This window comes from Stegodyphus dumicola, chromosome X2, assembly GCF_044657685.1.
Source record: "Stegodyphus dumicola isolate Sdum_Otavi_A_Nest chromosome X2, ASM4465768v1".
Classification (NCBI taxonomy): domain Eukaryota; kingdom Metazoa; phylum Arthropoda; class Arachnida; order Araneae; family Eresidae; genus Stegodyphus; species Stegodyphus dumicola.
In genome coordinates this window covers 107,191,150-107,214,360 of record NC_140781.1, presented here as the reverse complement: position 1 = coordinate 107,214,360, position 23,211 = coordinate 107,191,150, and the positions used below count along the sequence as shown (strand labels likewise).

The 23,211-nt window shown below is 35.3% G+C and overlaps 1 protein-coding gene across 1 annotated transcript in view; it reads right to left on the bottom strand.

The window, feature by feature from the left end:
- Positions 1–216: 216 nt before the first annotated feature.
- The window catches only part of LOC118191050 (flavin-containing monooxygenase 5-like), a 61,132-nt gene continuing 38,137 nt past the window's right edge, over positions 217–23,211 (bottom strand). The window contains exons 2-3 of the mRNA XM_035361838.2: positions 12,098–12,782; positions 217–2,027 (exon numbers count right to left, since the gene is read on the bottom strand). Of these exons, the coding sequence (XP_035217729.1) occupies positions 1,134–2,027; positions 12,098–12,730 (1,527 nt within the window). The 5' untranslated portion in view covers positions 12,731–12,782 and the 3' untranslated portion in view covers positions 217–1,133. The remainder of the gene's footprint in view (positions 2,028–12,097; positions 12,783–23,211) is intronic.

The following is a 23,211-nucleotide window of genomic DNA, read 5'->3' as shown; positions in this document are numbered from 1 at the left end:
TTTATCAAACTGCATATGTGGGCGCGTATAGAAGGAATTTTTATGCATCGATTTGGGTAACCACTTACAATACAGATTCCATTCTTTTAATCATTTGTAAAGTAGATTGTTCACATACTGAACATAATCGAAAAAGAAAAAAAAAATGTCTTATGCAGGTAAACATTTTATAAGGTAAGTACTCAAGTGTGTATTAATCAAAAATTATTTAACTACTTCAGTTATTTTCAATATTTTAATACGTATCAGAAAATATCAACAGTAATCACAGATACTTGAAATCTACATTTCAAATTCTATTATTAAAAATAAAACTAAAGGAACACGAATGAAAGCTAAGAAAATGTTACACTATGAAAATAATTAAATATAAATTAAACTGTATCAAGAATATGTATTACGAACATTTCGACAAAACTGGATGCATTACAAATATTTGATCAAAAATATTTTCAAAAAGGCACAAATCAATACTGCATCATTCTAGATAAAAATTTTCCAGAATGTTCATCAAAATTCAAAGCATTGAAATTTTATTTTGCAGAAATAATCAACACCCTGGAAGATTTAAAAATTTAAATATAAAAGCATTTGCATGAAGTGGACGTCTTATGGATACATTTTTGAGCTTAAACTACCCGCAAAACACAGGCAGTAATAGTACCCACAATATGACTGCAGATATTCGCGTTGAAAGATGAATTTTAGATTACGTGACCGTGAGAATAACGAAAAACAGTTTTTAGGTCCATTTCATGAAACGCTAGTTCAGACAGCAGTCCTCAGTTTAAGTAATATAAAAATATAACAAATCTTTGCATTATAATCACATAAAATACATAACATGAATTTACACTAATATAAAGCAAAATTAAATTTTTAAAGCAGAATTGGTAATATAAGAATAAAATGTTTTAAAAATAATTCCACAGAGCTGCGCGCGCTGTATATAAATATCACATGGAAAAAAAAAAAAAAAAAAAAAAAAAAACTTTCAAACTGTATAGCAGTTTCTTCGAAATATGAGCAAAAGAATATAGGACTTAAGCATTTTGAACTCCAAAGCTCTTCAGCATACCTAAAGCTTAAACCTTTTCAGTCTGCCTGTTATAACTCATGAAAGATCAGTAATGTTATCGAGTTTCATAACGTGTCCTTAAAGGAGCAAAAACTCTTTCTTTGTAAGTAAGAATGGCTGCTCGAGCTCCTACCCAGGAATGAGGCCCTTCCAACCTATACTGGTATGGAAGACATGGGCCCATTACGCATGTCCATGTTAGCCTTGGGTCTCTGAGCAACAGTTTGCGAAAATTCGGTTTTACGCCAATTATTTCAGCTAACTCATCCATGTAAGGAATACCATAAACCTGCATACAGTTCCTCGCACTGGAATGAAGAAGTTTGGTTTCATTTTCTGTATTCAAAGTAATGTCATTAATGATGTCGCCTTTATCTGGGAAAGAAACTTTGTTGTTCAAAACGGCTGCGAACCACCTAGCTTGCATTTCACATACTGGAAATACACCACCAAAGACTTGCGTCATGCCTATGATGGCCATTGAAGGCACAGATAAATGCGGTGGAAATACATGTTTATATAACGGAACATGATCTCCAATTACTTGAAAAATTATATCGTTCAGAAAAGGAACTTTTAATTGGTAGCCTGTTGCCATGATCACGATATCAACATTTACGATTTCGTTGTCGCCACGAAACACAACACCTTTTTCTGTAAAGTACTTAATTGCTCCTTTCAGAATGATATCGCCACTTAAAATTTTACTGGCAAGGTGATCGTTAATTGTCGGGCGTTTCGTAAGAAATCTGTGAGGAGGTTTCAAGTGATAAGTATTATGATTGAAACGTTTGTTAACTTGTTTTTCCAAAAACCAAAAGACCAACTTCCGAGGCAGTTTCTGGAATGCTGTACTGACGATTCTTCGATTGAAACTTAAATCTGCAGGAAGTCCTTTTGAGCCTGGTCTTTGAACAACCCACGTTCCTTGCCTAGAACTTAAGTACACCTAAAAAGATAAAATTATTTATCATTAGAGACTAAATTTTTGTTCATTAATAATCATTCTAATTGTTGCATATAATTATACTTCAATTTAGTTAAGGCAAATAATTGTCGCAAAAGTCTTAATTCTTGAAGAAGATTGAATGCTGGAATGATAAACATGTGAACCTTTGCGACATCAACTAATACTAATCAGAAAGGAGGGAGTGCAGGCTACACTGAGGCCACTTTATTTACCTAATTACAATCTCTGCGAGTTACCAAAACATTCTGACATAGTCCGGAATGTTAGCTTTATACACGCGCAGCTTTTCGCCGCATTAGATAAGCGGATATTCGGATCGTCATATGTTACCTAATAAGTGTAGAGCAAATTCAAACTTATAAGTCACATACGACGCTTGTCAGAACGATAATTGTGTAAGAACTGCCTCGCACTACGAAACAAATTGTCGATGTAAGTTTTCCATGGGAGACGGTATAATTGGGTTTATAAATTTTGAATAGGTTTCGCGGACAATATGGAGAAAAATATCTGTCAAGAGTCCAAGTACCAAAGCACTACATACATTGTTCTCATATGAGCCAGAATGATCAGATCGAGGTCTCAATGCACTGTAGATAACATCGGCGGTCGGAATACTCAAAGTCCTTTGCTTTGTCACATGAAGGATCGTGCGAAAAACTCAACAGTTAAGGTCATATTTGATTGCCACTATATTATACTGGAAAATACCTAAAAGATCGTGTGCAAAACAACAAGTTCTCTTTCAAAAATTCAGTCCAGTTCTCAGTAAAGTTAAAATTAAAAAAAAAAAAAAAAATCCTTGTATAGATGCTATATCAAAGTTTGCGTTTGTGTGATTATGGCAAAGCCTCGAGGGCTATCTGTCTAAGGGGAGGGATGCCTCCGTGGAGGACTTTCTAAGGGAACTGGCTCGTATACACGTTACACATGGGGAAAACAACGAAAGCGCCCATGCAGCCAGCCCGTTCGCGGGATTCGAACCTCGAACCGAACTACCAGTGTTCAGCAACTTTACCGCTCGGCCGCTGGTGAGCTGCTATATCAGAGAAATACGAAAATCAGTTTGCGTATGGATGTCACATGCTCTGTTTTTTTCTTCTTATGAGAAATTAGTATATTTATTATTTTCATGAAACACTTTTACATCAATTATACAGATGAAGTCCCGCAATCAATTTTTACACATTCCAAAGTTGCATATATTAATCCATATTAAATATTGTACCTGTATACTTTATATTGCAACAATTAATTCGCATTTTTGAAATAAATTTTTTAAAACATCGAATAACTATTTTCCGGCGAATTTTTAACTTAAAAAATATGGTAATATTGTATACTGAAACTTAAAAATGATTTAGTATATACAAATATTAATAATGAAATAATAAATATTTAAAATAATGAAAATACTTAGTAAAAAGCGAATTAACAATTTGAATGCATGTTAAATTTCGTTTTGCGCCTAAGATTTCCTTTCCATAAATCATTTTGAGTCATAAAGGACTAATTAATCAAAGGAATTTTAATTTCATTGCGTATTTTCAACAGGTTTGTTTAACCGACTATGGCACAGGACGCGAGAGCTATTTATTTTCAATACGTTGTTAATATGTGATACAGTTTTTCATGTCTTTTACCTGTGGTTCACTTATGTTTCTGCTATATAGTTTGAAAGCACGGCAAAAAGACAATGAGGATTATTTGCTTCTTGTGCATGCCTGCACGAAGGATTTTCTAAGCTGTCTCGCATTCACGTTCCGCTTGAGAAACACAGAGACAGCCCATGGACTTAACACATTCAACCTTCGGAGATTTTAGTTGAGCCCTCAAACCTTTGCCTTTAGTGATTTTATCTTCTTAGTTACTGGTAAGCTTGAGAGACAGAGCCAGAGAGAAAAGACAGAGAAAAGGCTGTGCCACAAATCCTTAATGCATAAGGATCACAAGCACTAATTTAACACGTACTATCTTTTTCTTCATGATGGAATATCAATAGAAAATACCTTTTCCTTCAGACAGTCGCAGATTACATTTTAATAAAACAGTTTTATTGCTTATTATTTTAGCATAAGCACAAAATGTTAATAAGCTTTAGAAATATTATTTCATGAAAAATTCTAAAATTTTGGTAAAAAGATTCAAGAGTTTAAGTTAAGTTACCAAGCGAGCTGTATTTCATAGTAATAAAGTCAATACTGAGATAGAGAAATGCTTTTCAACGTGCCACCGCTGCAGAAGACTTGGATTTTCTTGCTTTCGAAGTATGACAGAGAATCTTGGATTATCAGTTTACGAAGAAGATGGCTCGCTTAAGAATTTTGTCAACTAATTATCTGTATTGTGGAAAGATGAAGCACGACCTTAAGTCCCACGACATAGCTAATCCGCTACATTCAGGAATCGCGTGTAAAAAGAATTACTATTAAATGACTTTTATACCTTCGTCCATTTGTTGTTTTTATATTTACTGACATGGACGATTATAATAATGATCTGGATTCCTCTTGGCTCACAAGTGACTTGGTAACACTGGTATTTTAAATCCTAGGGAAAGAGGTTTCAGTTTTTCCACTATCTGTAACGCGAATATTTTCTCCTAGAATGCCCTTCATGAACACATTCCTTCCGAAGCCCTCACGAGCTTCGCCTTAATAGAAACTAACTAGCCAACAAATAAAAAAAGGAGTACTTTTTTTAATGCACGCTAAAAGGACATTACCATAAAATAATTATAAAACCAAACTTATGAAAAATAAGAATTCGAAGGAAATATTAAAGCCCAATATAACGATATCAGAAATTTTTTATGACAATCATCGTCAGTGAAGAACTGTAGTTAAGCGTTGTGACCACCTTACAGGATCCATGCAAGAATCCTCATAACACAAAGTGATGATATTTGCGGCTGCCAAGGTCACTATACTATGCAGTTTGTTTCTTCCTCTGGGGACACTCGAAAACATAGGCCACGGTTAACTGACAAAATTATAGATCCAATTCGGGAAGAAATCGCAGCAATACCTGAAAAAACGGCAAAGACAGCTATGCAGAAATTAGTATATACAGCATTATAGTTCCCCAGTGTATATAGCATGAAGGCAAGAATTTGGAAGACATCACTTTTAAGACAGAATAATATATAATTCGACTACAGTGCGAACATAAGTGTTGATGTTATTAAACAACATCCTATACTGCAAAGCGATCACTTGAATAAAGTGATAATAAAATAATTCCGGATATGTGCTCCGTCTGCTTGTATTATAATGAAAATGTATAGAGAATCTGCATTGCCCTTTTCCCTTTCATATTGAGGGTTTACGTTCCACTGGAAAAATATACGTCCTACTAGAAAAGTCCAGTGGGACGCAGTATAATGGATTTCGCTAAAATTGCTGCGACTTTGAAATTATAAAATTAGAAACATTTGAGATACAACAGCGTTCGGAATTTGGTAGAATTCTGTAGATGCCTTCAAGGTACTCGTATTCTATATCTCCAACGCCGTTTTTTTTTTTAAAGCTTTTTTTTTTCCAAGTTATTTTAAGAAAAATCTCGGTAAATTCAATGTGATAAAATGCACGCAATTTTATAACGAATAATTGATAATCTCTCTTTTTGTTCTGAATCACAGCATTATAATGCATATTATTATGCAAAAATAAGTAAAACTTTATAATTGATGAACGAATTTTGTAGAGCTCATAAGAAATCTTTTGCAGGGATTGTTGCATGAAATGTGCGACGCAGGAAATCCATCTACAGTCGAGTACAGATACTCCAATTTAATAAACGATTTTCATTCACGGACATTTTTTGAATTCCCGAGCGTCGAAGTAGGAGATAAATGCATTTCCATTTTGAGAACACTTCCTGATAGCAGACAAAAGCCTTGTTCTCATCAAGAGTCCGTTAATAGGAGGTTCGGCTATATGTGAAGAAAAACCATGTAAAAATTTTACTGGAACGGTTATTCGAATGCGGCACAAGAGCTATCTGCTTAAAGGAAGAAATGCTTTCGTGGAAGACTTTCTAAGAAAAACTGGCTTATATTGGCGTTACATATGAGGAGAACAAAGAAAACAAACCATCCCGTTCGCGAGGGCTCGAACGCATTTAAATATATCTGTATTCAACTGTCTTAACCACTCGGCCACAGGGTGGAGCTTAATTTGAACGCTTAGCTTACGAAGTATCGGGGCATTTTATTTCAAAAGACAACAAGCATGTGATATTTATGAAAAGTCATTTGTTCGTTTAACAAAGTTATAACAGCTGTTTCAAAATCACAGGTATATAAATGACGGAGGTGAAATTACGAAGCCATTTCATCAGGGTAACTCTACTTATTTAAGCTCAGAAGACATTCATAAACATATATATAATAATTTAGCCTTGGAGTTATCCTACATAAAATATGAATGTTTTATTTTTATACAAATTACCATTCAAGGAAAACTTTTATACTGTATACAAAACTAGGCAAATTCAATTTGGTTCACATGCAGATTTAGCCAAGCTTAATAGCGCAAATTTTTATTCGACCAATTTGTGTACAAGCCTAACATCAAATTAAATTTTTCCAGAATTATCACAATGGCTTCTCTGATGAGATAGTGGAATGCTTCGTTCCCTTCAAACATTTAAACTAATTATGAAGCATTGTAAAGCTAAGGAATTTAATATTTACATATGCGATATATTTAATATGAGAAACTGTCTAAAACTGTAACATTCTCTCAAGTATACATAGTTAAAATAGCAAAACGACGTAATAAACAGAAAAATGCAAAATAAAACTTGAGTCATGGGGGGGGGAAACAAAATTGAAACTAGCCCATTGTTCCATACGCGGGAAGTAATTTTTCGTTGAAGTAAAGTGACTTAATTCTATATATATATATATACCTAAGAATAAATAAAAATTTCAATGTAACGTAAGTAGCATTTCATATATAGTTAAAAAAAACGCATAAACGAAACAAATTATTTTCAAAGCTTTTACTCCATCAAGCCATGGGAAAAAAAAAAAAAAAAAAAAAAAAAAAAGAAATTGACTGAGTAATTTGAAGATGCTAAAACAGGAGACCGTTAGCATTTTTAAATTATTTAGTTTAAATGACAATGGTTAACGGAATTATTTTCGATGCAGCCAGCCCGTTCGCCGAGATTAGAACTCCGGACCGAACTACCAGTATTCAGCGACTTTACCACTCGGTACCTCGAATAAAGAAAGACTTGCTAGCGATACTTCCAGTTGTAGAACTTCCAATTTTTATCTTGTCTTTCATGTTATGTACCAAAGTTTGAATAGTATTAACTTTTTGATGACACTAGAATTATCAATCAATAATATAACAACTGACTCCAAAAAATGTTAATTTTCGGAGACTACTAATAAAAAATACTGCTCTGCAATTTTTAACTACCTAAAATTACATGTTACAGATTTTATCTAAATTAAGTATTTTGATCTCAGTCAGAGTTTCATAACGTTCTTGTTAATTATAATTATCATATTTAAGATAAAGAAAGACAACATGAAGAAAGTACCTGTTTTATGGAATTAAAAATGCGCAAAAGCTCATACACTGATTATGAAATGACTCAAAATTCAAGGCCTTAGGACCCATCAGTTGCTAGCAATTGCACACTGAATGTTCAAATCAGTAACTGGTGAATGTTCAAATCAGTAACTGGTGAAACTCACCCTGTCGGTGATTAATGTTTGTAAACGTTCAGGTAAGGAGTGATAAAAATTCCTAATCTCCTCCTCTGATACATTCGGCCAGGCATTCCTTAATTGTTGCTCCAGATCTGTGACATTTTGGGGTGCCCGAATCTGGCGGTCTACCATAATATCCCATACATATTCGATTGGCGAAAGGTCTGGTGACCTTACTAGAAAAGGAAGAGCATCAAAGACTCGAAAACAGTCCAGAAATATGAGAGCGTATGGGGTCGTTGCACCAGTCCTTCGTGTGGAATTTTAAAGGAATTGACACCTCTTTATTTAACAAATAGTCAGTATTCGATCCGTTTTGTTTTTGCTCTTCAAGAAAAGTTTTTCATGGATATCTGCTGTTTTGTTATGCCTTCAGATTTTACCAGAAGCTGTATTTAGATCGCTATGGGTAGAAACTTCCCACAGGTAATTGTTCCAATGTACTATTACTGTTTTGTCGGCCATTATCAGTTGACCATATTAGTTCCGCTATTAAACGCTTTTTATGGTACTATCTTACAACTACCATATTAAAATAATCCACTGCTTGCTTTTCTGTAGAAGGCACATTCTAAATTTTAATCATATTTGTTTCCAAAATGAAAAACAAAATCACAGCAATAACAGTTAATTCATATCTTTGTTCATAAAAATAAAACCTGAGGTCAGTCAAGTTTACATCAACAAAAGCGCAGCTGTTATGATTAAGTTGGCATGTCACACTATCCTGTTGGAAAACTACTCCTTGAAGTATAACGCAAACGGCCGCAGGATATCATTAACATACTGTTGAGCTGTTAAAGATGTATGAATGATCTGCTGTTGTAAAAGATAGCACCTTACACTACCACACGCCTCTAATGGGCGGCATTTATTTCACAGAGACTTAAGCCATTACCCCTGTAATGGCTTAAGTCTCTGTGAAATAAAGGCTGACTTGGACCCCTGGCCCCTCCCCACAAGGACCCAAGGGTTATCTACTCTAAGACTGAAGCGGTTCGGCTGGTAGCCATGATGATCGGCTATGACACCACTCCAGACGACTACGTCGATGCTATGGGGTTAAAAAAAGCAGTCGTCTTTAAAGGTTGTTGTGAGGCAACCCTGCTTCAGCCAAGCGCCGTGAGATGGCGGAAAGTGCCACGAAAGAAGCTGCAGAACGTCGGACAGCAGACAATGATGCCGTTGGAGTAATTCGGGCCTGTTGCAGAATTATCCGATCTTGTTTCGCATTCATGCATCTTCGCCTTCCACAGCCTTGATTCCGCCTATAAGTACCTTGCAGCAAACATTGTAGCCAGCACCTTTGTACAGTCGTGTCCGCATTGTGCAAGTGGTCGGATTCCCTTAGTCCGTATCGGTTCTGAGTCGGCTGTTAGTTGCCCGCCGAAACCGGTCGCTCCGAGCTTAGTCCCCGGCGCGTCGCGCAGTTGAGGCATTCCACGGGAAGGCCCCCCGACGCTGGTCCGGACCGCTTTCCCGGCCAGTCTCGCCCAGTCCCGGTGCAGTACCACTCCCGCTTCGGACTCCAGCCCGGTGGCTTATTGCTTGGTATGGCCAACTCGCTTCACGCATCTCTACTGACCATGTTCGAAGTCGTCGAATAAGTTGTTTATAAAGTCTTCGAGAACATCGTAACGGGATTATTGGTTGTGTTTCCAGGGAACTTCAAAGGCCACATCGAATAAAGATAAATCGTCCACAATTGTTACCTGCTTTATACGATGCTAGCTGCGAAGTAGAAATGAGCGCTATGCCCGAATTCTCACTGGCCTTGAAAATTTAATCATTTGCATACTTGGTAAGATAGAATTATAATGCAAAATTTCACAATGATCGGATTGTTTTTTAAGGGTGACCCTTAAAAAAAAAAAAAAAAAAAAAAAAAAAAAAAAAAAAAAAGAGTATGTGCTATGAAACAAATCAACTCGAAGTAAACTTTAAAATCTGTACCACTAACCAGAAGTCAATAAGTAACTAACAGATTTTCAGCAAATTGTTAAGATTCCAGCCAGCCATTAGATTTTCAACATGTCCTGCCAACGTTAGTGTTCCAGTTCAACAAATACAATAAATTTCATAAATATACTTAAAGGTTTTATATGAAACTTCTTAACAAGCTGTTCGTAATGTAAAATTTCCTCTTATTTTTGGGCTGAATACATTTAATTTTAGTTGGGAGTGAGTTATAAGGTATTTCTTCCGCCTTCTTAGCCCACCTTCGCGGTGTAATGGCCAGCACATTCGGTGCGTATTCGAGAGGTCCGAGGTTAGAGTCCCAGCGAGGGCACTAAACGTTTTTCATGTCTCGTGCTTCAAAATAACCTAATGTCTCTGCAGTGGCGCCCGAACTAAAGAAAAGGTGGTGGATGATGATTCTCCAGCACCAGGATTTGGCAACTGGATCCCCTAATTCCCAGTCGCCCTTTAAAAGGGGGAGAATATAAGGTATTTCTCCCGCCTTCTTAGCATGCCTTTGTGATGCAACGCCCAACACACTCGGCGCGTATTCGAGAGGTCCGAGGAGTCCCGGCGACGGCACTGCACATTTTCATGTCTCCTGCTTCAAAATAACCTGATGTCTCTACAGAGTATCCGGTACTACTTCATTCAAATATTTTCATATTCATATATATATAAAAATTGCTATTAAATACATTCATTCGTACGGTTGTTGAAGAAAATATTGCTTTCACCACAGATTACAAAATAAATGACTGTAGTATATAACAATCCATTGTCCTCAGAGATCAAGAAAATTTGAAATAAATGACAAAAATTAACGGTACGATTTTGAGCAGATTAATTGTTATAGTTTCGACTGGTATTACTCAAATTCTGCAAGAGTGATTAATTTTGCATCCAACACATTTTATAAGTCTTCACAGTTTAAGAAACAACGGTACATTGGAAACAACATAACCACCGGCCGACGACGGGGTAACTGCATTGGGTATTGGCGTGACTTCTTTAAATTATTTCAAAACGTCATCATGGAGTTAGACATGTCAAAGCATGATGCTTTTTAAATACGGTAAAATATAAAACTTGCGCATCTTGAAAACTAAAAGAAACTTTCATCGGATTCATCGTATCGTAATTGTCACTTCAAGATGCACATAAAAGGACAGCTAAAAACATGCACATAAAAAGGCCCGGCTAGAATTTAATTTGCATTTCAGCTAATGAAAAATTCGCCATATTAATGGCCTGCTTTCTTGATTTAATGAAAGTTTTTCTTTGCAACTGAAAATATTTTCATAATTATACTCAATATTTGAATTTTTAAATCTGTTCTAAGAGAGTTCTGCGTATGTTATTAAACTAAAAAATACGAGTACAAGAAATTTAAGTGAAGGACATTTTATTATTATTTTTTTAAATTTTAATCACTGACCCTTGTGACCTTTTTCTGTCATTACTGAATTGCCATTTGCACATTCGTTACACTAGTAATATATAATCATTACTTTTTAGCAATAAATTCGAATTATAAACTTGAACGTATAAATTACCTCATAAGAATACGATATACTTACACATTATTACATTTTGAAGTAAAAATGAGGTCGAAAAATATAGTGAAAAAATAAATCAATGAGGAATAAGAGAAAGTTTTAAAAAATATATTCGATATTTGCTGCTATTAAATTTCCTGCCATTTACCGTTAAATTTTGAATTGCTAGTTAATATACCAGTTTAAAAATATGAATTTCTAGAATGTTCTTTACTCGCTAAGGTAAGATCTTCACATTTTCAGTATCTTACGTGACATCCCATAATGTCCGTCACACAACATTTTAAGATTAAATAGAGATTTTAGTAACATTCATGTTAAGACGATATATGAAAAATGCAGAATGTAAACAATATTTAAAAGAAAAATCTGGGAAACAGGTTTTAGAATCCATAACATAACTTCTGTCCTCCCTCCCCGAAAAAAAAGGTAAATATTTTTCTTACCTCTTTAATACACTACTACTTCAAGAATACAGTGTATTTGATAACAGTGCTTATATAACGATCTAAAAATGTTAACAAGTATTAATGTTCCATAAAGGACAAGCATACTGCAGTTGATACAGTAAAAATATTAGTTCTACTAAAACAAATTATTGTTTCACACTCAAGGAAGATGCAAAAGACCGAAGAAATTAACTGTAACTGGCTTGGAAATTAGTTTATTTGAGAATATAAAAGCACAGTACAAAATATAAAATCTCCCCATACGGATAAAAAGAGTGTTTATTTTAGGACACACAAAGTTGATAAGTTATGCACAAAGCATAGAATAATTAAAAATTGCACATAACTTACCTGTTCAGCAACAGTAGACAAATACACGGCAGCATCAGCCCCAGAATTCCCTGCCCCAACGACAAGTACTCGTTGGTCTTTGAAAGGTTCGGCATTCTTTATGTTATGGGTATGCAGAATTTTACCCTTGAAAGTTTCCAAGGAATTGAAGTTAGGAATTCTCGGAAATCCATATCGTCCAACACAAACAGCCACACCATCAAAAACCTCTACTAGTAATCTATTTTTAGCATAATCCTTTATGGTAACCTCCCATCGTCCAGTTCTGTAGTTGTCAGCTGTTGGCAAAACTCTTATAACTTCATGTCTGTACTTAATATGTCTTAAAAGATCAAACGCTTCAGCATATTTATCTAGATATTTTAGAACATATTTGTGCGACATGAAATTTGGAAATGAATTTGGAGGAGGAAAATCACTAAAGGCCATTAACTCCTTGCTGATGTTCGATACAGTGCAATTCATGACTGATCCAACTCCTTCGATCTCTTCTTCGCGGTACTTCCATAGTCCTCCTAAGTTGTCAGTTTTTTCATAACAAACAACATAGAAGCCTTCTTCCTTTAAGCTTTTAATTGTGGTTAAACCACTTGCTCCAGCGCCTATAACAGCAACAAGTTTTGCTTGAGTCATTGTGTCTTATCCATCAGTTCAGGAAGCCGGAAAATTTCTCAGATATAAGCATCTAAAAAAGAAATTAAAAATTAAAATCTATTAACTAAGTTTTCAAGCCATATTCACAATTACAAATCACACATCTCTTCAAAGAGAAGTAGTTATGAAATGTTTGCTAAGTGCTCCCCCCCCCAAAAAAAAAAGTTTGATGTGGGCACTGCTCGATTCTTGCATAACGGTCATAGAATGTAAACTATTTGGTTTATATAAGTATCGTTAGACATTCAACTCAACTTTAATGAATCGAGTGGTAAATAAATCTGCTGACATAATTACTAATTGATTGTACAGATAAAAAAGTTAAGATTGTGTTAGTTTGAGAAAAAAATAAGAAGTAAACTCGCACAGCAACGTAAACTCCGATTACGGTCCGTGAAATTTCGTGAAGCATAACGATTTTAGAAATGACAGTGCGGCAGGTAAAGTTTCGAACAAATAATCAACAACAAGCATGCACAGAATGGTTCTAATTTTCCATTAAAATTATGGACTTAAAAAAAAACACACAAGGTTTATCCAAGTGAAAAACAGGAACTCAGTTGTGATGGAAGATAACCTAATAAAAGAACATTCATGCAACTAATATTGATGAGAAAATCGAGAAAGCACCTCTTTTTCACTACCAAGTTCATTTATTATTGAAGAGGAAAGATTTTAAGCTATTGTCCCATCTACAGACAATAATTAGCCAGTTTTAAAACCTATTCTTTTCTTGCTTGTGAGTTATGTCATGCTAATCGACTATTCGAGTGCAAAGATCGTGCCAGGTAGAAGAAAATATATCAGCTCGTGACAGAAGATAAAGGAATCACGTGATTGTATTCAAATGCATCTATTTTGTCCCACGGCTTTGAAAGAAATGCTTGCGCAATTTCTTTCTTGAGTTTCGTTGCGTAGCTGACAGATAAAGTGTAAACATCATTTAGTTTTCTAACTAGATTTAGACAGGTTCATTACTCACTGCTTCAATTCAGAAACTCATTGGAAGTTATGAGAAGATCGATACTTCATGCATTCGACAATGATCTAAAACAATTTTAAGTTCAGCAAGGCCATCGAGCAGTCGCTATATTATGTTGAAAGCCTAAATTTAATACATTTCAAGAGTTTTGAGGAATTTGCTAGCAAAACACATTAAATGTTAGATTGTTCGATTCGAAAATATGCATTTTGAATTAATTCAGACATCTGGACCCCTCCCTTGAGTTAATCACCCATGTTATCCTAAATTGCTTCCTCAATTATGCTTCAGATGAAGCGGTCTATTTTATACGAGATGCTTTATGCTTGCTGTTCACCAAATGAGTGCTATCGCTATAATTGGTGGATTCACGAGTTTTTCAAGATGCCGTCTTTATTTTGAATCGCTTGATTCCCAAGTACATTCAAACTTAATTATTTTATCCAAAACTAAGAGCAACTTCGAGCTGCTTTCCGCGATTTATTTTTGAATGTAGTATTTTTTCCTGCAGCTCCATATAGCCCGTTTCTGGCGGATCAACCTCCCCCAGCCAAAAAAAGCAACCAAGGGATCATATAAGCGAACTTTTTACGCCTCTCATATTAAAGCAAACATGATGAAATGTAAATCTTGAAGCGACACGCACGATACGATGAATCCGACGAAAGTTTTTTTTTTTTTTTTTTTTTTTTTTTTTAGTATGCTTCATTACTTTACAAGGTTTAAATGCTAAGTATTATTAGAACACAATTTCACAACTTTGCAAACTATTAATTACAGACAACAAAAATTTCAGTCAGTACACAAATGCCGATATATACACACAAAGAGTAAGAGTTTTTGCTTGAAATATTAGAACTTAGGGCTAATGTATTCAGAGCTTTAAAATCCTTCGAAAACTCCATAGGATTAATTAAATTAAAGGATAAGAATGCTAAACGAAAATTTTCGATGCGGTTGTGAAAGAACTAAAATGTTACTTAAAAAAAGGCTAATCACTAAAAAGAATTTAAATGTTATTTATAAATTACCTTTTACACGTTGATTTTGATTTATGCAACACCTTTCATTAATGGCGATGCATTTTCTGCATCATATCTAGCAGAAACAGATGAAAAGCAGAAGACAGCTTCCAAAATTTTTTTTCTCATAAATTCTATAAATCACGTCTAAAATAATTGAATATCTTTATAAATCATACTGCATAGAAACAGAAAAAATCAAATACTCATAAAGAAAGGTGTTATGCAGTCACGTTTTGCTTTGGACTCCCCCAACCAAATAATGATTGAGGAATGATGATTATGACAAACGTTTTTTCTGCTTCAATTTTCATTCGTTTCAAATGCACTTGACAGCTAAAAATGTTCCAAAGGTAGTATTTGATAATTCGTATTTTGTAACATATTTACAAAGTACTGATTTCCCAATTCATTTGAATAAAAAAAAATAGTTCATTATGGCTAATGGACTAAGAAACGATTAGAATTAAGAAATATCAATAAAAACATGTCTCAAAATACTTTTCAAACGTTTCATAAACAGAATTAAATTATCACTGAATTGTAAAGGTATCACGATATAGATAATATTTTCACATATCTAAGGATTTACCAAACTGGTTTTCTATGAGTGAATCTAATGAAAAGCAAATAATTTATAGAAAAATTAAAGAAACCTTTTTCGAAAACATACGCTTTTGAAGTTTAATAGCTTACAGAACTAATATTCTTTAGTACTAAACCGAAAAGCAAACAGTACTAGGGAAATTTAATTTAAAATAACCAGTTTAGTATATTAAAATTAGTAACACATTTTATTTATGTGTGAACTATATTAATATATAAACTACATAATACGTAAATTAAACTAATAAACGAGAAAAATTATTTCTCTCGAGGGGGGATGTTATTTTAAATGAACGAATTGTACACCTCTAATATCAGTTTAATATAAAAGCCTGAAAAACTATAAAAAGTATATGTTATGTATGAGACTTAAAACAAAATGAACAAGTATACTGAGAGATAAATCGTCGAATAAGAATATCTTCAGAACAGGTGGCACTCTATGATTTTATATTTCACGACAGAAGTAACTTGCCCCGACTCTGTAAGCGTCACTATGGAGCAACGATAATTCACTGGTGATCAGCTTTCTAAATACCGTTAATAAACAACTTGGAAGCGTTGTGTCACGAACGATGACCTGGGCAGGGTCATTGTCCGAGAAATCACATTTAATTCGTTAGTTATCCATTTATCTGAATTTCTGTATGCTGAACTTTTAAGATTATCAAAAATTAGTTGTTTGTGAGAATCTTTTCAAGAAACAATTTTCGCAGGCAGAGAGCAATTGATAGGTAACAAGAAATTTTGAAATACAATACTTCTGATATTAATCTTCAACAGAATGAAACAACGCTTTTAATATCCGTTTAGTCATGCAGTTTGTGTTTGTCGCACAGTTTTGCACCTGCTAATTAAAAAAAAAAAGTAATTTAGAAAATGTGAGTTTAAATGTAAATTTTTGCGAGGAAAAAGAGGTGACAAAGTTAAGAAATTCTTCGGAAAATATCGTGGTAAAAATTCTAAGAAATCTAGATTTTACAATCGTGAGAGAAAGCAGAGACCTATAATGATCTAAACAATGATAGGGATAATTCGCAGATAGGGGAAATTCGTCGATAACCTTACCTTATAAGATGTTTTCTCCTTTCTGCATGCCTTCGTGGTATAACGGTAGCACAATTGGCACGTATTCGAGAGGTCCAGGTTCGAGTCCCGGCGAAAACATCGCTCATTTTTCGTGTTTCCTACTTTAGAAATCCTAATGACTCTACAACCTGATCGCGCTTATCTACTACAGTAAACCCCCGTAAACACGAATCTGAAGGGACCGAAAAATCAAGAGTTCATGCTAAAAGCATTCGTGTTAACCGGAGACTTAAATTTTATTTTTGGAATAATTTTTTCTACATATTAATCCTTTGCAGTATATAGATACACACGTAATAGAGTATATGATGTATATCTTAATAGAAAACTTCTTTAATTACCGTACTGCAACTTGAAAAAATATAATCATTGATTATTTTCTAGTGAAACATTACTGTATATTTGCTGTCGTAGACGATAACGAAAATGTCTGGTAATTTCACGGCCAGCTGCACTCATGGCTTCCGCAAAACTAGCGGTAAATTCGGAAGTTGCAGCAAAACATTCTAAAGTGTCCAAGGCGTTAATACTTCCTTGCTGGTGTGCAGAATGATGATATCATCCTCACTTTCATTTGATGACATTTCTTGCACCTGAGTCACAACTGCTTATATACATGAGATTCCACTGCAGCATACACGGTAACATCATCTGTACTAACAAAGTGCTCAGAACTAACACTAGTGTTAGCAACATCTTGTAGAATATTCTATTCGTCAGGTGAACTGATATCGTTGCCACTCTCTAACCCACCAACATGATTTACGCCTTTATGTCTCTAGGTTGTTTTAAAACAGTTCTGTATGTGTCGTGAAGCCACGGATTTACAGGATGCGACGGTAACTTTTATAGCATCATGCACACTCCAAGTTGTCATTTCCGTCTCCATTTCAGCAGCGCGAATTGCAGTTCTCACAAGTCGCTTGCGATAATACCTCTTCATAACAGCAATAATGTCTTGATCCACAGGCTGAAGACGACTTGTTGCACTTGGGAAGGAAAAGTGAAACTTTATATTTGTTAAGTTCAGATCTTGTATTTCATGGGCTGTACAACTTCCAATGTCATATGAACATGCATATTTTCATTTCATTCACAAATGCCATTTGGACAATAGACATGCCTATTTATATTTATTGACTGTTAAAATGAAGCTATTTCTGAAATAATGAACTGTCGGTTTAAGCTTTCTTATGATGAGAGTAGATGCAAGTTAAAGTACTGTTATGTTTTTATTAAAACAGCGTGGTTTCTCGGATTTACTGATCACCCATGGACGGTGTCTATCACTGCCGTCTGCATTATGTACAAAGACAATAGTTAAACGCTGTTTTCTGAGTGTTCCACCATGGCACTTATCACCTTTTATTCCGAGGGTACAACTTGGGAAAGTCCAGTTTCGTCCATACTATAGACACAACGAGGTATACTTTTCTCTCACTTAGTCAAATTCATATAACCAATTGTTTGCTTCTTCATGAACTTTATTCGCTTCATCATAAATCCCTAATGATGAAACTATCTCTTTTGGAACAGGTACAGCGAATCAGCGGAATAACTGAAATGTTGAATGTCTGCATCTTTTTGCAATCTCGTTTGCTTTGGACTTAATTCTAGGTCCACGTAAAGGTACACTGGATATATCAATTGGTATACAGTATGACTGAACTACTCTAGAAGTAAAGTGTCGACATCTTCTTACTTAGCACAGAAGTCGCTTAGATTTGTTCTAGTTTTAGAAAGAATAGAAGATACTAACTCTCCCCAATGACCAATGGCAGAAGAAGACAGGAAGTAATTTTGAATTATTCAAGATTTAACATCAGGCTTACGAGTTAACTTTTAAAGCACATGTGAGCTCAGAATTGCATTTAATGCTCATTATTGACATGGTGATCGCGAATGTCGAGCAGTGTTGCTCGTGCTAGCTATGTTTTAAAGAATACGGCATATTCTACGAGGTTTTCACGGGACGAAACATTTTTGAACGAAGCTCTAGCAGAGGAACAGGAAAAAATATGAAAAACTTTGGAAGTCCGTGTTAAAAAAGTCTATTGACGCAACGGACTAAAAAACAGTTCGCAATTCGTGCTAACCGATAAAACTTTATATGAGATCATGTAGAACATAGCCAGGATCGAAATTTTGTTTATGTTAACCGAGCGTATCCCTTCAGAGAGTTCGTGTTAAAGGTGATTTACTGTATAAGATACTCCATAGGAATGCACAAAACATTAGAATGAAGAATTAAAGGGCAAAAACCAATCTTAATGGAGGTAGGGGGTCGATAGATAACTTAACACTTAAAGAATGGGCCACGTAGAATTACGTTTGTTTGCAACATCTTTATTATGCTGCGCTAGCTTTTCATTTTTATGCATACTGGATTTATTTCTTTTTAAAAATAGTTGTAGTACTATCTGTTGGTTGAACATAGTGAACAGTTTTGCTTTTTAGGTAGTTTTTTCAGTAATTTTGTTAATCGTTAAAATGGAAAGCACGAAGGAGTTTTCTGCGACAGAAGCGGACATATGTGAGGAAATTTATGCAGTTAAATTATCCAATGTAGGAATTGAAAATGAATCAGAAAACGGTAAGCAAAACAAGATATATATATGTCAATTCTGTCCGGTTCCACTTTATAAGGGAGAATGTTTTATAAAATATCATACTAGTAAGAAACACTAGACATGCAAATAAATAACGTCGTAAACTTTAAATTCTTTAAAGCGCTAATGTTATCAAAAATTAGAGCTGATTTAATAAAACTGAAACGCTTTAAAACCATATATATGTGTGTTTATTTAATTCTCTCTAAAATGCTCGCAAACCAAGAAAGAAAAGGAAAAAACAACTCGTCTGTTAAGTGAAGATGATCCACTCTAGTAGAACGGTGTCAAACACAAGGGTACCTCGGCTCGAAGCCCTATCCTCTGTAGAACATGCTTACATTTCAAATAGATGGCAAAAATAACTAGAAAAAGATATATATAGTTTATATATGCTTTTAGCAAGAAAACAAATTTTCGTAATATTCCTTACACATCAACCCCATATACAAAATATTTGATAATTCCCGGGATAATTTTTGTTTAAATATTTTTATAACTTAAATAAAGAGATCGGAATAATACAGAGTACAGAAGATTACAAATATATTTCAGGATACATTATAAAATGAAAGGTAATTAAGGCGAGAGCTGTACAGAATCTGTCGGGTAATATCAATGTGGCTATATTTTCTGAAAATCAAGATTTTCGAAATGTAATACTATAAGGCAAAACAGGCAACAAATTAAAAAAAGATACTTCCGCCCCATTTTATTCATTAATGAAGCAAATACGAGTTATTTTTCTATAGAAATGGCATATGCCGGAGCGGAAAGGGGAATACGAAGAAAATCTTCAGAGTTTTCAACATTAAATAATCATTTTCCTCTTTTTTAAAACATATTTTTATTCTTAGACAGGATACTGTCTTCAAGGTAAAAAACTCAAAATGTTATGGATGTAATCGTACGAAAATTTTTCATAACAGACATAACTTTCTTGGAATCTGTTCAGAGCTGCTTTTCAAGATATTTTTAAACGTAACTGCAGACAGTTTTGATTTTACCATTCCTCACCTCCACGAGACTAAGCAGACACAACTGCGACTTTACCAACACGCAATATGACATCAAAGGGGAATATATTTTCATCCTTCGATGAGCACGAACAATTTTTCTCGTACTCGATAATTTACAGCATTCAAAGCAAAAATTTTATTCTAGCACATGCAGCCATAACTTCTACAAGATTTTGTACCATGTTTTGCGCCTAACAGTCCATAACTACGATTATGACTTGTCGGAATTAATGGAGTTTTAATATATTTACTTCGATATATAAAATGGAATTACTCATTTAACGCAACAAAGTTCCCATTTCTAGCCTTTAAATACATAAATTATCGGATAAAAACACAGTGGAATAAACACTGCGTTAATATATTTGAATGCATCGAGAAAAAACTTAGATCAAGAAGAAAATTTCTTAAGTTTTTCAAACTTTGTAAAATGAACACTTTACAAAGTTAAGTTGAAAAGTTACTTTTCAAACAAAGTAAAAATTTGATTTTTGAAATTACATATAAAGCAGCTGCTAAGCGTTTGATGGATTTCTAAGAACACTTTATATTAGCGATTTTATTATTATTAGAAGAATCAGAGTCAACAGCTGGTTCATTACATCAGTGATTTGACTGGAATGGCATAGAAATTAGCTCTCACTACATAATTAATCTTATTCCGTTTTTCGGATAATAAAAGATCAATGAAAGCTTCAGAGAATTCCATCTGTTCCGATAGTTTTGTTTAACTTCGGCGAAGTGCGTGACATGTCTCATTCTGCTGAGAATCTGCCAATCAGAGGCTGAGTGATTAAAACCACAGAAACTCAGTACTTCGATCTGCGTTCGGAACTTTTCCTGCTTTATGCGGCTAAATCGAGCCCGATCCCACCCCCAGCTGGTCATTTCATATGTTGGAAACTGACGTTTATATGTTATGAGTGAACAGTATGGTGGTGAATTCACAGGACTAGAACTACCATTTCTGTGGTGGTCCGTCCAAGCTCGAAAAGGACGATAAGGCTACTGTCAAGTCTGTCTTGGACTGTGCCATCAGTACACAATTTTATTTATATGAAATCTGGAGTTGGAGCGTAATTCGTGTACTGGCAACTAAAGCCTAGGTCTGAGCTCCTTTTTGTCATGTCATGCGCTCGAAACTCGACTAACGGGTTGGTTGCAAGGGTGTTTTTGCAATTTTTTCCATGTCCCTCGCGAATACGAAACAGTTTCTCTAAGAAAGTCTTCCCTAAACCATCCTTCCTCTCAAGGAGCTAGCCTTCGTGTGCTTTGCCGTATCCAAATAAGCCATTGGGTGTCGACTGCATGACAAGGATTTAATTTTTTAGCTACTTGGCCAGAGATGCTACAGAATGTACGGAAGAAGCAACTTTAATACCTGAATTTAAATTATTGTAAAATACATAGGCACATATTTGCATAAAATCAGAGTCATGCTCAACGGAATTCGAAACTCAAAAGCGTAACATTAAGCTACGTTCTCTAAAACTGCTTATATCTACTCAGTTAACAAACAATGAATCTCGGACTTACTTTCTTATGCATAAAAATAACTAATCGGAAAAAAAGTCCACACTCTTTCAGTGAGTTAACTGCAACGAAATGTTATTATTTAACATATCCCGCAACTCAAACTCAGGATTTACTTATAAGGGGATGAAACTTGTAAAAAAGTAGTTCGAACCTTTCAAATCCCGGCGAACAAGTTGGCTGCATGAGCGGTTTGTTGTTCCTTCTTTCCATGTATAACACGAATTCAAGAGAGTTTCTCTTAGAAAGTTTCGACTGAAGGCATCGTTTCCTTAGGCAGATAGCCTTCATGTGCTTTGTTATATTCAATTAAGCAGATTTACTTAGAAAAATGTGTGTAAAAGAATTACCTTATTTTATAAGAATTATTGAAATTTACTGCAGAAAACCTATCGTCTGTCTTACTAAATGTGAACAAAAGAAGGAAATCTACACTCATGTCCATAAATTAAGGATAACTCGGAGTCACGCGGAAATCGAACTCTAAATATATCACCTGTAAAATCACTACACACATCTTCAAGAATCATATGCAAATTTCAGGAAGTAACCTGATGACACCGACGGTACGTCACAATGACAAGAGTGTAAGAGAGTTTTATATAAGGAATACAGCCAAAGAAGTAAAATTGTTCGCAGGCGCTTTATAAGCATTTCAGTGCAATAACCGAATAGTTATGACACAAAGGACGCATTTGGATGATTTTTTACGTGGTAGAATTATCGGCCGTCTGGAATGTGGGCGTACCCAACTGGAAGTATCAAACGAACTTGGAATTGCCCAGAGTGTCATCTCCAGGCTTTGGCAACGATTCCAAGATAACGGTAATGTGAGTAGACGTTGGAGCACAGGTCGCCCCAGAGTTACAACGCCGAATGAGGACCGGTATTCGGCAGTTACTGCCAAAAGAAACAGGCGGAGCACAGCCTCAGACCTGTCTCGTCAGCTCTCTTCAACCACTGGTACGACAATTTCAAGGCAGATCGTGTACAGACGCTTAGGGCAGATTGGTCTATATGCTCATAGACCTGTCAGATGCGTTCCACTTACTGCAACTCACTGTCGCCTGGGGTTAGCCTGGAGTAGAGAGCATGTATTGTGGACACCGCAACAGTGGGCTTGTGAGATGTTTCCCGACGAGTCCAGATTTTGCTTACAGTCTGATTCTCGCCGGACTTTCATATGACGAGCTCCAGGTACCCGTTACCACCAAGAAAACAACATTGAACGACACCGTTACGGTGGTGCAGGAGTGCTCGTTTGGGGTGGAATTATTCTGGATTCCAGAACTGACCTGCATGTTCAAATTGGAACCATGACAAGCCAAATCTATCGGGACGTCATTCTGGAACAACACGTACGTTTGTTTCGGGGCGCCATGGGCGCACAATTTGTGTTTATGGATGACAACGCCCGTCCTCACCGTGCAAACATCGTAAGCGAATGCCTTCAATCGGAGGATATCACCCGTATGGACTGGCCAGCATTCTCACCGGACTTGAATCCAGTAGAGCACGTGTGGGACATGCTTGGCCGACGAGTTGCAGTCCGTCAACCTCCCCCTACATGTCTACCGGAACTTTGGAGAGCATTGCATTT